This window comes from Pelodiscus sinensis, chromosome 1 (assembly GCF_052426305.1).
Source record: "Pelodiscus sinensis isolate ZL-2025 chromosome 1, ASM5242630v1, whole genome shotgun sequence".
Lineage (NCBI taxonomy): Eukaryota > Metazoa > Chordata > Testudines > Trionychidae > Pelodiscus > Pelodiscus sinensis.
The window spans coordinates 303186670-303205531 of record NC_143052.1 but is presented as its reverse complement, the minus strand read 5'-3'; the positions used below and the strand labels follow the sequence as shown (position 1 = coordinate 303205531).

General features: G+C 45.5%; 1 protein-coding gene across 4 annotated transcripts in view; it reads right to left on the bottom strand.

Annotated features, from left to right (window-relative positions):
- The window catches only part of N4BP2L2 (NEDD4 binding protein 2 like 2), a 93953-nt gene that overhangs the window by 6920 nt on the left and 68171 nt on the right, over positions 1–18862 (bottom strand). For 2 of the 4 annotated variants that reach the window (XM_006134208.5, XM_075919200.2), the window contains 2 exons: positions 11566–11611; positions 7642–7840 (listed from right to left, as the gene is read on the bottom strand). In XM_006134208.5, the coding sequence (XP_006134270.3) occupies positions 7650–7840; positions 11566–11611 (237 nt within the window). In that variant the 3' untranslated portion in view covers positions 7642–7649. Of the gene's footprint in view, positions 1–7641; positions 7841–11565; positions 18775–18862 lie in introns of those variants that run through there. The other 2 variants (XM_075919196.2, XR_016348529.1) reach the window with 2 other exon arrangements.

Genomic DNA, 18862 nt, shown 5'->3' with positions numbered 1-18862 from the left:
CTGAGGAGCCACGCTGCTAGGTGGAGAGATGGAAGGCTCGGGTGGAGTGCACCCCGACCTCGCAGCTCTGAGTGATTAGATCTGGCACTAGGGGTAGCCTGAGCGGGCCCTCCACAGTCAGATCCAGCAGGGTGGTGAACCAGTACTGTCGAGGCTATACTGGCGCTATCAGGATGATCCGGGCCCTGAACCTCTGCACTCTGAGGTGTGTGTCGTGGATCAGAGGGAGCGGGGGGAAGGCATAGAGTAGGCCCCTGGGCCAGCTGACCTGCAGTGCATCTCCCCGAGAGCCCAGACCGTGCCCCATGTACGAACAGAACTCCCTGCACTTGGCGTTGCTCAGAGTTGCAAACAGGTCCAGGCGGGAAAACCCCCAACTTTGGAAGACCCCGTGAAGTACATCCCACCTTAGCACCCACTCGTGCGCCTGGATCGAACGGCTGAGCCTGTCCTCTATCCCGTTCCTGGTTCCCGGAAGGTGAGATGCCTCCAGGAAAATACCGTGGGCTATACACAGTTCCCATAGATCTAGGGCTTCCCGGCACAGGGGAGAGGAACGCGCCCCACCCTGCTTGTTGATATAGAACATGGCCGTAGTGTTGTCTGTCAGCACCGCCACCGCTCTGTTCTGTAAGTGGGGAAGGAACGCCCTGCAGGCCAACCTGACCGCCCGCAGCTCCTTGATATTTATATGGAGGTGAGCCTCCTCTGTTGGCCACGTACCTTGCGTCCTGAGGTTGCCCAGGTGAGCGCCCCATCCCACATCCGAAGCATCCGTGACCAGCTGCACTGACGGGGACGGCTTGGTGAATCGGACCCTCGCCCACACCGTGCCCTCGTCCTTCCACCAGTCCAGCGAACGAAGAATGTCCTGAGGGATAGTCACTACCGCGTCTAGCGGCGACCTCAAGGGGTTGTGCGCTACCCTGAGCCACCCCTGCAATGGGCGCATGCGCAGCCTGGCGTGTTGGACCACGTGTTGGATCCAACACCTGTTCTCGAGACTTGCCCCTTATGAGCCAGTCATCCAGGTGTGGGAACACTTGGACCCTGTGCCGCCGCAGAAACGCGGCTACCACCGTCATACATTTGGTAAAGACTCTCGGGGCTGTACACAGTCCAAAAGGGAAGACCGTAAACTGGAAGTGGTCCTGTCCCACTGTGAACCGTAGGAATTTTCTGTGACTTGGAAAAATTGAAATGTGGAAGTACGCATCCTTTAAATCAAGAGCAGCATACCAGTCCCCCTTTCTGAGCGATGGGATGATGCAGGCTAGCGTCACCATCCTGAACTTTGTCTTCCTTATAAAGGTATTCAGGGGTATATATGCACCGGTATACCAGCGCCACTCCAGGGAGCTCCCTGCTGGCCCTATGGATACTGCTAAGGGAAAAAAGCTCCGGAATCCGTGCACGCGGCGCGCGTACACCTAATCAGAATGGACATGAGCAAGCACTCGAAGAAGAACTAAGATTTGAGTATGGTCTTTTAACTAATTGTGCACCCACCTTACAGTGATTTCATCTAGACCACATTTTGATAGTATGTTTATGATTATATTATGTGGACAGTGTCAGAAGCTTTACTAAAAGAAAGATATATCATATCTATTATTTTCTGCCTACCCATTAGGCGAGTAACCCTGTCAAAGAGGGTACATCTAGACTGCACTCTAAAATCGAAATAAAATATGCAATTTGCAGCACACAAATTGTGTATCTTATTTTGATTTTATTCCAAAATAAGCTAATTTGAAATTTGGCACACCTACATGGCGCCAAATGTTGAAATAAAGCACTATTTCGAGACATCCCTTATTCCTCATGGAACGAGGTTTACAGGGATGCCGAAATAGCACATCTGTTATTTCAAAAATTATTTTGAAATAGCAGACGCGTTTCTTGGACACGGGGTAACTATTTCGGGATAGCTCCGGTATCCCGAAATAGCCTTGCAGACTAGACGTACCCAGAGGGAAAATAGATTGATCCATCAAGAACAAATCATGTCAAACCAATGTTGGCTACTACACAATTATCCTTTATAAATTGATTGTTTAATAATTTGTTCCAGAATCTTTCCAGTTTTTGAACTTAGATTAACTGGACTATAATTCTCTTGTCATCCCCCCCTTTTTAAATAGATGCTATATTTGCCTTTCTCCAGTCCCCAGGGACTCCTTCATGAGTTATCAAAGGCTATTACTAATGGTTTCAGGATTGCGTCAACTAATTTGTTAAGTACTTTTGGGGTAAAGTTCGCCAGTCTCTGCCAACTAGAATATATCTAATTTACCTAAATATTCTGCTACCTGTTCTTCCTGTCTTGTGTTCCTAACCCCTTGCTGTTACTAATACAGGTTGAACCTCTCTAGTCCAGCACTCTCTGGTCAGACAACATCTGTGGTCCAGCATGATTTTAGTTATCCTGATGTCTACTTATCATGGGTGTGGCCAAACTTCCTGTGGTTCTATAAAGTTTATTTACAACACCAGTCCTGGCTCTCAGTGTTCTGTGGCTGCTATTTAGATCTGCTTTACCCCGACTGTAATGTTTACCCCGATTGTAATGTTGCTAGACAATACTGACTTCCCATGATCCAGCAAATTCTCTGGTTCTGAGAGTGCGGGGCTAGAGTTCAATCTGTATTTGTGCTAAGCAATGGGTCACAATTAACTGTTTCAGTGAATGCAAAACAGGCATTACATATTTCAGCCTCCTTGATATCATCTATTATTAGTATCTCCCCTGATAACTAGAGGGTATATATTTTCCTTCCTCTTCCTCTTGCTTCTACTATATTTATAGAACCTCTTTTTATCATCTTTTATATCCTTTGCTAGATGTAACACATTTTGTGCTTTATCATTTATGATTTTGTCTCTACATGTTAGCTCTGGTTTTATTGTATTAAATTCTTAGTAATTTGGTCTTCACTGTCAAGGACCTTCATAGCCTTTTCCGTCTCATCTTTTTTCACAATCAAGATGTCATACCCTGCCACTCATAGGCTTATGATCCTGGCCTCACTGCCCATTGTGAAATTAACTCATTATCCTCATTTAAAACTCTGCTTAAAACTCTCTTTTTCCATGATACAGGCAGTCCCCGAGTTACGCGGATCCGACTTATGTCGGATCCGCAGTTACGAACGGGGTTTGCTGCCCGTCTCCCTGGTCTGCTGGAGACCAGTGGACCAGAGAGACAGGAAGCAAAGCCTCTGAGGACGCCGGCAGCGGGACATCCGCGGTGCGTCTGGGCTGTCCGCTGCCCGCGTGCTCCGCGGCTTTGCTCCACGTCTCCCCAGACCAGGGAGACGGGGAGCAAAGCCGGGGAACACGCGGGCAGCGGACAGCCCAGACGCGCCGCAGCTGTCCCGCTGCCGGCGTGTTCCACAGCTTTGCTCCCCGTCTCCCTGGTCTGCTGGAGACCAACAGACCAGGGAGACGGGGAGCAAAGCGGAGCAAAGCCGTGGAGCACGCGGGCAGCGGACAGCCCAGACGCGCTGTGGCTGTCCCGCTGCTGGCGTGCTCCGCGGCTTTGCTCCGCTTTGCTCCCCGTCTTCCTTGTCTGCTGGTCTGCTGGAGACCAGCAGACCAGGGAGACGGGGAGCAAAGCCGCGGAGCACGCGGGCAGCAGGACAGCCGTGGCACGTCTGGGCTGTCCCGCTGCCCCCGTGCTCCGTGGCTTTTCTCCGGACGCCTGTGGTACAGCAGCTGGGGCGCTGCCAGTTGGTCCTGTAGCGCCGCTCTGGGCGCTACGGGACCAACCCGGCAGCACCCCAGCTGCTCTGCCCCAGGCGTCCTGATTCAGCCACTGCTGATCAGTTTCAGCAGCGGCTGAATCAGGACGCCTGGGGCAGAGCAGCTTGGGTGCTGCTGGGTTGGTCCAGTAGCGCCGAGGAGCAGCGCTACTGGATCAACCCAGCAGCACCCAAGCTGCACTGCCCCAGGCGTCCCCAAGTCAGCCGCTGCTGAAACTGACCAGCGCTGACTACAGGAAGCCCAAGGCAGAGTTGCTCTGCCCCGGGCTCCCTGGAATCAGCCACTGATCAGTTTCAGCAGCAGCTGACTTGGGGACGCCTGGGGTTCTTAAGTTGAATCTGTATGTAAGAACTGGCGTCCAGATTCAGCCTGTTGAAACTGATCAGCGGCTGATTCCAGGAAGCCCGGGGCAGAGCAACTCTGCCTCGGGCTTCCTGTAGTCAGCCGCTGGTCAGTTTCAGCAGCGGCTGAATCTGGATGCCAGTTCCAACTTACATACAGATTCAACTTAAGAACAAACCTACAGTCTCTATCTTGTACGTAACCCGGGGACTGCCTGTACCTACAAAAATGTGGACAATTTTTAGGTCGTTGGTGTGCTAAGAGGACTGCCTATCATTCTGACAAATAATGTCCTACTGTTTACTTGTATTCACCTTCTGTTGTATCTTATTTTATACTTAGATTGCAACATTTTTGGAGTAGTGGCTTTTTGTCACAATTTGTACAATGCCCAGCACAGTAAGGTCCTGGTCTCTGACTACAGCTCCTAGCTTTTATGTTAATACAAACTAATAAAACATTTGTTTTATTAATATACTGGTGCTTATTACTGTAGCAATTTTAATCATAGTCATTTGCCTATTCCCCAAAACAAGTTATTCAACCACTGATATTATCAATGTTTTGAAAATGTGATTTTTAAAAAAATGTTGTCTCTTAAATAGAAATAAACCTTGTTGGGAGGGGGCATGTGTGTGCAAAGAGGATAGAAACACAAAATTTATTCTTTTTCCATTTAGACAAAAACACACAAACTATTAAAGGAAAAAAACACCGCCACCTGGCAAACAGATTTACATTAAACTCAGCTTTGCCAGAAGTGTTTATAACTTGTTTCGCCAAAATATATTGAATAGGATTATAGCATTAGTACTTATGTAATTTAAAGAGATTGTGGTGGAAATTCTCTGGAGTTTTCTACCACATGAAATTTAAAAAAAAACAACTGATATTTGATTAAATGCAGTAGAACTGGAAGTAACCTTGAAAGGTCATCGAGTCCAGTCCCCTGCCTTCATACCAGGACCAAGTACCATCCCTGACAAATTCTTGCCCCAAATCCTTAAATGGCCTCCACAAGGACTGAACTTGCAACCCTGGGTTTAGTAGGCCAATGCTCAAGCCACTGAACTATCCCTCCCTAGTTACTTTATCAGCATCCATCAGGGAGGTGGGGAATGTGTGATTTCTTGAGAGGGAGAGCAATTACTCCACTCTCCCTTTAAACTGGTGGCAAATGGTTCCTATGAGTCCCTCAGAGCTAGTTCTCACATGTATTCAACACTCTCACACATTTAAGTAATTATAACAGCCTCATACCTAAATAAGCATTCCTAAAAGCAGATTTTTCATTCTATTGAGTTCATAAATAGCAGAATGAAAAATAACCCAATCACCAACAATTCAAATATTATTAGACTCCTACCTTCATCACTTGATGTGATCATGTGCTGGATTTGGAATATGTTGTTAGTACTCTCCCTCTCCAAGTGCAAACAAATGGTTCTTATCGGCCTTTTTAACTGTCTAGTCTTTAAGGTGCTAATAGACTCTCGGTTGTTTTTCAGTTTTTCCTGTTACAGACTGGCATGGCTTTCTCTCTGAAACTTACCTACCCACTGCCCTCCCAATTTTTTTTCCTTCTCCCGCCCCTCTTTACAATGTCATTCATTAAATTTCAGGGTTTCTATTTACACCAATTTTTTTTAAATCTAGGAATTTTTTTCTTCTGATGCTCAAATTCACACAGGGATCCTATGTATAATAAAACAATTTGAAGCCAGGGAGTGCATCAGCAACCCCATTTCCAGCACTTATGAGTTCACACGTACCTTCATAAACAGACATACTCATGCATACACAAAATATAGAAATAAGGCTCATTCTGTCTTGCTTACAAGTACAGTAACATAAATAAGTGTAATGGTTAAGATGTCAGCCAGTGTGTCATCCTACAAAATGTGTTATTGAGAAATATCATCTAGGAAAATATCAGATAATTACCTGAAACAATTAGAATTAAGAGAATCAAAGGAAAGAAACTCCTAATCCTTTGTATCATGAGGCCCATTGGGGTTCTATGTGTGGCCCACAAACATTTTGTTTACTATTGCCAACACACATGCTTGCCAGATTCTGCTGGTTTTCCTTTGCGTAGTTTTTTTCCCTACTGCTATTAAAAGTGATACACATTTAAAGCAAGAGCATATGAAGTGAGGCACATGCTGATTGCCCACAACATTGTGAGAGCCATGCACTCCCTCTGCATCCAAAGTGCTGCTACAGTTCAGTTAGTATACCCCACAAATTCTAAGTATGCAAATGCAGTTAGCAAAACTACCCTATTCCAAGAAACCATCTTAGTTACAACAACCTTGCAGCCCACTGAGGTGAAGGAGGGCCACTCATGGAGCCCATTCACAACTACTCAATATACATTGTTTATCAGCACCAGTTAATTGTAGGGTAGAGCGGGTTGGGATTTTTTTTGGCAAAATGTTTTTTTTTTTTAATCAGAAAATATGTTGAAGTGCATGAGTTTCAACTAAACTTTTATCAGGAAGCTTTCTCAGGTCCAGGATAGAATTTTTGGTCAAAGTGATAGAGTGAGATTCCCCTCACAAAATAGCCAATGGCATTCACCCGGAATGTGGAAAATCCTCTACTCTGCTTGATTCAGGGAAAGAACTTTAATCTGGGTCTCCCTAGGGTTGCCAGATGGTTTAACCAAAAATACCAAATACCTCCCCTCCCCCCCAAATAGCTCCCCTGCGGAACCAGGTAAGCACCTGGTATTTTTGCCTTCTGGCCAGGAAAAAAAAATCAGAAAGTACCTAAAATACATTTTAGGTGTCCGATATTTTCTGAATATTTTTTACCGGACAGGAGGCGAAAATATCATGCTGTCCAGGTTAATACTGGACACCTGGGAACCCTAGGTCTCCCATGTCCCAGGTGAGTGCCCTAAGCTCTAGGCCAGGGATGGCCAACCCATGGCTTGAGAGCCGCATACGGCTCTTCAAAGGAAAAATTGCAGCTCCCGCATCTGCAGCTCTTCAAAGGAAAAATTGCAGCTTCCGCACTTGCAGCTCAACTCCTGCACCCGCGGCTGTTCTGCATTCCCCTCCTCTGACCTGTTTTCCTTGTCTAGTCAGGGTGCCACTTGGGGCAGCAAGCTCTCACACTGCAGCCAACGGAAGCCAGCTTGGGCCATACGTGGCTCTTAAAGGGGCAGCATTTTTTTTTTGCTCAACAACTTTCTGGCCAACAGAAGCCTGCTTGAGCCACACGTGGCTGTTAAAGGGGTAGCGTGTTTTTTTTTTTCTCTCTCTCAACAACTTCTTTCCCTCAGCTCTTTGCGCTGTATCCACCACTATTTTGGCTCTTTGTCTGTAATGGGTTGGCCACTCCTGTTCTAGGCTATCACTATTCTGGGATGGGTCTCTCTCAAGTCTCTCCTTTTGGAGCTGTTCCACTTTGTATAAAAATTATATTTAAGAGAGTATGAGCTGTTGTTATAAATGCAATAATACTTGTTTTTCAGCTATTTAGACCAGCCTTATTCATAAGAATGATAGTCTTATAAACAGTTACCTATATCTTCATACTGAATTTTTCCGTTTAAGATGATATTCAAGATTGGTTGATATGTTATATAAGTGCTTGTTGTCTAGATAACTCATGGAGTTCTCTTCTACTTCATCTTGATATAGCTTTGTTTCCAGAAGTGTTTCATAAGATTCTTCACTCTCTTGGCAATCTTTATTTGTGTCTTCCACAGTTTTGGCACCAACTAAAAAACATGACTGTAATTTAACAAAAGACACTGAAAGTATAATTTATATAGTTTGTCATTTGTACTTATGTTAATATTATTTGCAGAAAAAGATTATTGCTCTAGAAAACCAATTTTACATACAAAATAATTATTTTGGTGGATTTTCAAGCTGTGCCCCTGATGATTACACACATTCTGTACAGGTCTGAATTTCTCTTGGCTCACCAGCAAATTTATGAAGCCAAGAGCTTCATGATACATCTGTACAAGTCTAAACATCCACGGCTGGTCTGTGTCAGCTGAATCAAATTCAAAGGGCTTGGTTAATGGACTGTTTAACTGAGATATAGACACTTGGACTCTGGCTGCAGTTTGGGCTCTGGAAACTCCATAAGGGCAGAGGTCCCAGAGCCAGTGTCCAAATGTCTACACTGCAAGTAAGCAGCCCTTTTGACTGAGCCCTGAGAACACAAGTCAACTGACACAGGCCAGATTCAGGTGTTTAATTGAAGTATAGATATACTCTCAGTCTCTCTTTTTCTCACAGGATCTGTCCTCATCTGAGGCAGTGGATTACATTGATTACTTAAGAATACCCAGTTATCACTTGAGGGTTGATAAATTCTAGTCCCATGATTAGACATAGTATTATTAAAATGACTATCTAGTTGGGAACCCCAATATGCATAATTGTTACATTCGCACTATAGGAACTCTTCTATATTTCCATATAGTTTATTAATACCTTTAGATAAGTCACACATTCTAACTCAATAAGGTAGATAGAGAGACTACAGAATGTACATATTTAGTAGGTGTTTCCCCCCTTTTCCTTATTTGTAGTTCAACATTAGTAGGATGAAGAAATATCATAGAATCGTAGGACTGAAAGAGACCTCAGGAGGTCATCGAGTCCAGCCCCCTGCCCTAAGCAGGACCAACCCCAACTAAACCATCCTAGCCAGGGCTTTATCAAACCGGGACTCAAAAACCTCTAGATGTGGAGATTCCACATCCTCCCTAGGTAACCCATTCCAGTGCTTCACCACCCTCCTAGTGAAATATGCAACCTAAACTTCCCCCACTATAACTTGAGATCATTGCTCCTTGTTCTGCCATCTGTCACTATTGAGAACAGCCTCTGTCCTTCCTCTTTGGAACCTCTCTTCTGGTAGTTGAAGGCTGCTATCAAATCCCCCCTTACTCTTCTCTTCTGCAGACTAAATATGCCCAAATCCCCTATCCTCTCCTCGTATGTCATGTGCTCCAGCCCTCTAATTATTTTGGTTGCCCTCTGCTGGACCCTCTCCAATGCATCCACATCCTTTCTATAGTGGGGTGCCCAGAACTGGATGCAATAGTGGCCTCACTAATGCCAAATAAAGGGCAATAATAACTTCTCTAGATCTGCTGGCAATGCTTCTCCCAATGCACCCTAATATGCCATTAGCCTCTTTCTGTAGGTTAGTATAGTATAGTAGAATACACATTAATATATGTAACTTCGATTTCAGCTCATGATCATATCCATCACCCTTCCTTAAACATATTTGGGGTTATTACTTTCATGTTCCTGGTGGTAGCACTTACTGAAGCATTCTAAGTCCTGCCATTGACCAAGCTCTCCTTAGTTCCTAAAACTAACATTAACTACTGATCTATGCCAAAGGGTATGACCTACTTAAGCACACTTATGCTAGCTTATTCTTCAACTAATGTTGTACAGATATACGATATTGTAGGTTTCTTGCATTACAGCATACTATAATGAAAGCAGCAAAATAAGATGAAGGCAAGGCAGTGAATATAGTAAAAGCAAGCCTACTAGCTACAACTGAAAGCTACATCTGAATAGGATTGAAGTAAACTCAGAGTAAAATTAATTTAATACTGTTAAGGTGGAGAATTTCAAATCACAAGTCAAGAAATTCAAAATTGTGTCCCACAACACAATTAATACCATAAACCAAGGGTGGGCAATAATTTTTGAAGGGGGGGTCACTTCATACATTTCTGGAGTGGTCGTGGGCCACCCCAGAAGAGGTAGGGCCTCGGGTGGAAGGGGTGGAGCCAGGAGGCTTCCCAGGCTTCCCCGTCCACAGACCCTCATTGGCCTGGGGGTGGGGGGAGCACATGAAGTCTTTGTCCCCCACCCAGCACCTAGAGCAGGCCTGGGCAAAATATGGCCTGCAGGCTGCATCCGGCCCACCAAGATCCAGCCCGTAGAGGCAGCGGGGAGCCCCAGGCAGGGCTCTCCTGCTTGCCCTGTAGTTCCACATGCCGCGCAGAAATGCACCTGCAGGGCTCCATTTAATTTGAAACTGGAGGGAAGGAAGGAAGTTTCAGGAGTCCCTCAGCCCCACAGCACGATCCCATTAGCCAGAAAACAGCCAATGGGAGCTGCTTGTTAGAACAATCTGATGAGGTTCAACAAGGACAAGTGCAGAGTCCTGCACTTGGGACGGAAGAATCCCAAGCATTGTTACAGGCTGGGGACCAACCAGCTAAGTAGAAGTTCTGCAGAAAAGGACCTGGGGATTACAGGGGATGAGCAGTTGGATATAAGTCAACAGTGTGCCTTTGTAGCCAAGAAGACTAATGGCATATTAGGTTGCATTAAGAAGAGTATGGCCAGCGGATCCAGAGATGTCATTATTCCCCTTTATTCGGCTCTGGTGAGGCCACATCTGGAGTATTGTGTCCAGTTCTGGGCCCCCCAGTACAAAAAAGATCTGGACGCATTGGAGAGGGTCCAGCGGAGGGCAGCCAAAATGATTAGGGGGCTGGAGCATATTACTTATGAGAAGAGGCTGAGGGAATTGGGACTGTTTAGTCTGAAGAAGCGAAGAATGAGGGGGGATTTGATAGCAGCCTTCAACTTCCTGAAGGGAGGTTCCAAAGAGGCTGGAGAGAGGCTGTTCTCAGTAGTGACAGATGGCAGAACAAGGAGCAATGGTCTCAAGTTGTTGTGGGAGAGGTCCAGGTTGGATAGTAGGAAAAACTATTTCACTAGGAGGGTGGTGAAGCACTGGAATGGGTTACCTAGGGAAGTAGTGGAGTCTCCATCCCTAGAGATGTTTAAGTCTCGGCTTGACAAAGCCCTGGCCGGGTTGATTTAGTTGACATTGGTCCTGCCTAGAGCAGGGGGCTGGACTTGAAGACCTTCTGAGGTCTCTTCCAGCTCTATGATTCTATGATCTACCTATGAGACTTCTGGCCAGCAGCCCAGCACATTTCTCAGGTAAGAGCGTGCCCCGCCCCCACACAGGCTACAGAGTCATGTGCTCTGTGAATAAGAGCCTGAGAAGAAGGGATAGTGGTTTTACGCATGCTGCCTGTTTTTCAAACAGACAGCTTCCATTGGCCAGAAATTAGCCAATGGAATTATGCTGGGGGGTGGGAGCAACTAAGAACCACTTCTCTCCAGGGTCACAGTTTGTGACACACAAATGGCCCAGCAGATGCTTTTCTGAGTGGATGGAACAAGCAGGGGACTCTGCCTAAAACTCCCTGCTGTGTCCACGTGCCAAATCCGATGGTGTGGTGGGCCAGATCCGGCCCACTGAGAGTGTTTTTCCCAGACCTGCTATAAACCACAGTACAAAATCTTGCATTTGCACAAAAAGTAGTTACAGATACTATGGGCACAGTAACTTTCAGCTTTCTTACTTCTGCATTAACTGACTGTTGCACTGAATAAATAATTTTTACATTCTTTTTGTTTATGAAGTTATGCTTACCAGCCAAGGAATTCCCATTCTGTAATCCATTCTTTTTCTGTTTCTGCTAAAAACAAATTTAAAAAAAGCAATAAAGGAGAGAAGAAAATATTTATGATGGTGTGGGAGTTAGGTGGTCAGTGTACAGAAGGAAGTCCATATTACATTACATAAGTTTTTAAACTATTTACAAAGCTTTTGTCCTGTTCATCACACTTTCCTGTATTACCTCCTAAAAATTGCTACCATAAAACAACAGCCTGAGTAATAGATTATTCTTTCATTCAGAAGTGACAATAGACATTTCTTAAGTAGGATTCAGTCCAACTACTGATTAAACTACTCTGGTATAAGCAGCCCAGCTACTGATTAAATTACCTCTAGTATAAGCTGTACATAAATACTGTAATAAATACATAAATAAATATGTAATACTGAACTGCAAAAGTATGCTTGCATTCACATATTTAGAATATTTACTTACACCTCTGCATTGTCCTATGTTATCCTAATATAAATTATACTGTACCTTCAACCAGTAGAGAAAGCCTGTATGTTCAAATATGTATATGTGAGAAATATTTAAATAGGGCCAAACCCAGCCTCTGGTTTGAATGCATATTATTGAATCACACATATATGAAGGCACATGTGACATAGTCTATCACTTGTGCATACAAATGATGGGTTTTGCATGTGTAAATGCTATCAACTCTAAGTGCCAGTAACTAGTGACAATGCTCAAAGTATGGATATAGATATCCAGGCATGCAGAGGCTACTTTCTGAAAATCTTGAAACAATATATAAATATATGTATACATACAGAGCCCCACCAGGGCTACTCAACATGCGACCCGCAGCCTGTAGCCCATTTATTTGCAGCCTGCAATGTGTTTTGGGTTTACACAGGGTTCAACACATGGCCCGTAGTTGGGATCCTTTCAATATGGCCTCCACTGGGAACATGTTCCACATGAGGTCTCTCCCAGGCAGCGTGAGCATTGAAAGATGCAAGCAGACAAGCTGGCTGGAACAGATGGGTACAGGGTGATGGCATTTCTAGCCCCCAGGGATGATATGCCAGCAGCGTTGGGGCATTGTGGGAAGTACTTAGTATTCATGCCCGTCAGTGTAAAATAAGCATTTATATATATTTGCATATATATCTGCATGTATATACAACCACACTTAAGCTGTGGCTCTCAGCATATGCTGTGAGTATCATTGTGGCCCTCGGAGCTTTCAAATTTGAGTAGCCCTGCTATAATCCATCTTCACACAAAACTCCTTTTTAAATTACAGTTCTATATATAGAGATCTGACAGCCCTCAGCAGTTTGCTCCCTAAGGAAATTTAAATGTGTGCATTACTTTCCCCAACTCATCCAGCTATTCCATTCCATTTTAAAATGATCTTCTTATAAATATTTCTGAAAGTTTGTTTGTTTGTCCCGAAAGCTTTCTGAAACGGTAAGAGCTAGAAACACCAAATTTTGCACGGATACTACCGATTTCCTAACTTAAATAACTGGATTGGTTATATCTCAAAATCAGTTCCCCCGGTTCTCCCAGAGCCCAATTGGGCCCACTGATAATTCCAAAAGATCTCCGAAACGGTAAGAGCTAGAAACACCAAATTTTGCATGGATATTACTGATTTCCTATCTTCAATAACTAGATTGGTTATATCTCTAAATCAATTCCCCTAGAGCCTCAATTGGCCCCATTGATAATTAGCTTTTAGTAGTGCCTGATCATAAGCATTTACTGGATTCTTCTGTTAAGCCTGTCACCTAAATGGCAACTATGAGATCCTAGAGGATAAAGCATGTGGGCACCTGCAGCATCATCAAGAGACAGCCCATGGGGGAGAGGCTGTAGTGGGGCAGAGAATCAGCAACCTCCCCTATACTAGGGCACTGGCAGGTCTCCAGGACAGACCCAAATGTGGCTGATGCTGGCTGGGGTTTAGTCTTACTAATTGTGGCTGGGAGAAGCCTCCAGCTATCACAGCCTCTCAACATCTTCATGCAGCCGGGCTCTGACTGAACCCCTTCTGGAAATTAAAGTTGCTTCCCTCCCCCCACACCCAAACGAGCCATCCCACCATTTGCCCTCCTTTGGGCTGTGTGTGTTCCCCGGGCAGGGCTGTGTGCATTATCAGCCAGTGCCACAGGCATTACGCACTTTGCAAGACTCAGCTCACAGTTCAAAGAGGAGGTAGTAGGAGGATAAGGTTTTGAGCACCGTGGAGCCTGAGGAGGACACGGTACATTCAGAACAGCCTATTCTCATTAGAACAGGTACGTTCAGGTGCTGCATGTCCTGATCATGTAGGTATCACTCATTGCACCTGGTCTGAAGGTCTTTCGCTTTGTCTGATCAATGCAACCAGTTCAGCTGCCGCTAGGAAGTCTATTCAAGTTGTCCCCTGGAGTGTGCACTGAAGGCACTCAGGGAGTAGCTACTTGGGGAGCAGTGATTTGCTGCTGCTGCAGAGCCCAGAAGACATCCCCTCCATTTCTCAGGGCTTCTGGCAAGGAGGCTGCAGGCCTTGGTTTGCATAGAGTCTTTAAGGGAAGATGGGCCTTCCTGATTTGTGGCCATTGAGAAAAGAGACCTATGGGATTTGTCATTTTGTAAGCATATCACTAGCTATGTTAATTCCTTAAAGTAATATATAAGAGAAAAGTATTTCCAATACAATATGCTATGTTAATGTAATTGACATAGTTCTTTCATCATACCTTGTACTATATTTTCCCCAGGAGATGCCAGGTATTTCTGCTAGTTTAAAATAATACCGTCATTAAGCATAACTGTATTTCCTGTCTATTCTATTTTCTTTTCACTACTTTTTCCTTTGCACTGCCTTTTTATCTTGGCATACACTTTCTTCTTTATTCTGTTTTCACCCTAAACTTATTTTTAGGGTATAGTTTTTCCAGTTTCCCTTGTCTCCCTTAATTCATTCCTCCATCAATCACATACACACATTATTCGCTGCCCCATCTATTGAATTCTCCCTTTTATACCTTCCAAACACAAATACTAATTGTCCTCATCAGACATACAAGCCAGATCTAGGTTTACTTGGTCTTGCCTCCTTGAGGTCCCTTCCAGTCTATGTTTCTATGATTCTAAGCTCATTCACCTCCTCCCCTCAACACAGGATGATTTCTTCTTATCTATCTTCATAAGGGAGGAAGATTTGGAGAAAAAAAATGGTTACTTACCTTGTAACTGTTGTTCTTCGAGACGTGTTGCTCATGTCCATTCCAGTTAGGGTGAATGTGCACTGCATGCACAGACTCTGGAGCTTGTTTTCCTTAGCAGTACCCGTTGGGCTAGACAGGGAGCTCCCTGGAGTGGCGCTAATATATTGGTGCATATATACCCCTGCTGGCCCTCCACCCCCTCAGTTCCTTCTTGCCCAAGTCCTCTGATGCAGAGGAAGCAGGTGGAATTTGGAATGGACATGAGCAACACATCTCGAAGAACAAGTTATGAGGTAAGTAACCATTTTTTCCTCTTCAAGTGTTTGCTCATGTCCATTCCAGTTAAGTGACTCCCTAGCAGTATCCAAGATGATGGGATCAGAAATTATTCTGCAATGGGACTGCAACACAGCCCTCCCAAAGGCTGCATCATTCCTGGCCTGCTGCACAATAGTGTAATGACTTGTAAACGTACAAACAGAGGACCACATGGCCACTTTGCAGATCTTGAGAATAGGAACTTGCACCATAAATGCCATTGATGAAGCCTGTGCCCTTGTGGAATGGGTCATAAGGGGGAGCGCGCTGTCCTGTTAGCAAGATCATAACAGGTTCTAGTGAAGGAAGTGATTCAAGAGGATAAACACTGTGCTGATAAAGATAAGCCCTTCATCCTCTCAGCTATGGAAATAAAGAGTTGTGAAGACCTACAAAACTCTCTTGTCCTTTATATGTAGAATGCTAAGGCCCTTCTGACGTCCAAAGAGTACAATGTTTGCTCTCTAGACGTAGACTGAGGTTTCAGGAAGAAACTGGCAATTGGATATCCTGTGAAAGTAGGAAACCACCTTTGGGAGGAATGTAGGGTTAGGAAGTACCCTGTCCCTAAAGAAAACAGTGTATGGGGGCTCTGACGTGCAGACTCTCAACTCCGATAACCCTCCTAGCTGAAGTAATCACTAATAAGAAAGCCACCTTCCACGATAGGTGGTTTAAAGAACAGGTGGCCAAGGGCTCAAACAGGGGACTCACAAGTCTTGTGAGGACTAAGTTAAGATCCCATGGAAGTACAGACTGGCTAGCACATGGGTACATACTGTCTATCTACTTAAGGAAGCACTTCACTATTACGTTTGCAAATACTGTCCTGACTCCTTCCCCTGAGTGAAACACCACAATGGCTGCCAGCTGAACCTGCAGGGACAAAGTGAAGAGGCCCTGCCACCTGAGGTAAACGAGATAGTCTAAAATGAGAGGGACTGGGGCCCTCATCAGGTCTATGCCTGACTGCGTGGTCCACAGGGAGAAGTGCCTCCACTTGGCCGCATATGCAGCCCAGGTAAAGGGCTTCCTGCTCTCCAAGAGGACCTTCCTCATGGCCACCGAGCACAAAGCTACTCAGGCCCAGTCAACCATGAAGGTTCTAAGCCGTGAGGTGGAGGGATGAAAGGTTCGGGTGGCCCCCTTCCCCAGATCCTGAGTGATCATATCTGGAACTACTGGAAGTGCCATCAGTTCTTCCACTGATAGATATAGGAGAGTGGTGAAACAGTGCTGGCAGGGCAACGCCAGCGCTACCATGATGATCGAAGCCCTGAACCTCCTGATCTTGAGAAGGACCTTGTGGATCAGTGGAAATGGAGGGAAAGCTTATAGGAACTTCTGGGGCCACTGCATCTGAAGAGTGTCCCCTTGGAATCCCACCTCCTGACCTAGGTCCGAACAGTAATTCTGGCACTTGCTGTTTTCCCAGGTGGCGAACAGGTCCAGATGGGGATAACCCCACTTCTGGAAGACCTCTGACAGAATGCCCAGTCTGATGGAGCATTTGTGGGCCCTGAAGGACCTGCTGAATCTGTCTGCTAAGACATTCCGGTCCCGGGAAGGTAAGCCGCCTTGAGGTGAATTCCCTGGACAATGCACAGGTTCCACAGATGGGCTTCTTTGCACAGGGGAGAGGAGCGAGCTCCACCCTGTTTGTTGATATAATACATGGACTGTTAACACCGAGACCACCCTGTGTTACAATTGCGGAAGGAACGCTTGACACGCTACCCTGACCACCCTAAGCTCCTTGACATTTATGTGCAGGGGACTCTTCCTAGGGGACCACATACCTTGACTCCTGAGATTTGACAGATGGGCCCCCCAGCCAGCGTCTGATAAGTCCATGACCAGTTACACTGATGGGCTCGCTGGACAAATGGGACCCCCTTGCAGACTGTCCACTCCTCCAGCCTCCAGTCCAACAAAGAATGTCCACTGGAACCATGACCACTGCATCCATCAGGACATGCGCCAGGTTGTGTACTCTCAACAACCATCTCTGTAGAGGCCGAAGCCTCAGTTTGGCACAGTGGTACCACACAGGTACAGGCCGCCATGTGCCCCAGCAACTTCATACATGTTCTTGCTGTCATAAGGGGTGACATTTGGAGGCCTTTGATTATAGCATGCATGGTCATGAATCTGGCTGTTGGGTGAGACGCCTTTGCCACAGTGGAATCCAAGTGGACCTATACAAAGTCTATTATCTATGTGGGGTTGAGTGTGGATTTCTCCTCGTTTATGAGGAGGTCCAGCCTGCGAAACAAAGCCCTCGTTAAGGCTATGTATACTTGCTCCCTGGACAAGCCCCTTATCAACCAATCATCCAGGCAGGGGAATACCTGAACCTTGTGTCTCCTTAAAAAGGCTGCCAGTGCTGCCATACATTTGTTGAAAACTCTTAGTACCATCAAGAGACCAAACAGTAGGACCACTAACTGTACTAATGTGAACCTCAGGAACCTCCTGTGTGCTGGTATCACTGAGATGTAGACATACGTGTCCTTCAGATTGAGGGCAGCATAGCAGTCTTCTTTTGTATAGAAGAGATAATGGATGCTAGGGTAACCATCCTGAACTTTACCTTCTTTATGAATGAATTCAGGTCTGTTAAGTTCAAGATGGGATTTAGTCCTCATTTGGACTTTGGGATTAGGAAATGCTGAGAAAAGAACCCTTTCTCCTTTAACTCCTCTGGAAAAGGTTCGACTGCTCCCCACTGCAGTAGCAAAGACACTTTTTGCCTTAACAGATGCTCATGAGAGGGGTCCCTGAAGAGGGACAGGGAAGGGGAGTGGGGCAGTGAAAGGAAAGGGATGGCATATCCACCTTCTACCAAGTGCAGAACCCACTGGTCCAAAGTAAGGTACCAGGCCTGGCAGACCCCACTCCCACTCTGCACACTGTGGACACCAGGACTCACCAGGACCTTCTCCGAAGGCTGGCTGCCAACTTGGGGGTGCAGGCTAAAGTTCAACCTGATAGAGTGAGCTTCAGTGCGGGAAACATCTGTGGCACCGATGCTGCAGACCAAAGCACCCGCAAAGTTTCTGACCAAAGTAAGCTAAGTCCCAGGAAGCCATTCAGCACATACTGTGAACATTTACACTAGAAGTGATGGGTAAGGAACTGCAAATACCCAGGGGTGAAGTCTGGTGCACAGTGGTAGAACAGGAGGAAAATGAAAGTGGAGGACAATATCTGAGGGGTAAAAACAACTCTGAACAATAGAGAGAGGTTTTATTTTTGTTGACTGGTTCATTTGTTTTTCTGCTGCTTTCTCCATCTATACCCTCAACCCTGTTATACATTAGATCTCTCCTGTACACAGTGCATGTAGGACAGGATCTGTATAATGCCTCTCCCTTTGCTGTTTATATTAATTTACATAAAATATGGATATACCAACAAAAAATATTCTTTCAACACATGAACTAAGCAGAATGACAGGGAGAAGGGGGAGATGTGTGTGCAGAATGGGCATAGATGCTAACACAAATTCACAGCCTCCTCCAGTCTCTCCAGTAGTGACCCTGTGGGAAGGGAGGGGTGAGACATGGGATGGCAGGTTCTCCTGTGACTCTGGCTCCCAGCGCTCCATGAACCAAACTCCCTGCTTCCCAGAATCCCAGGATGCCATCTCTTCACACTGCCTCTTCCATCTCTTCCAGTTATGGGCTCAATCTGGAAGGGGAGATGGTGGCTCAGTGAATATGTGGCAGGTGACCTGAGCCCACTTGTTTGGAAATTTCTGGTTGCACCCTAGACTAAA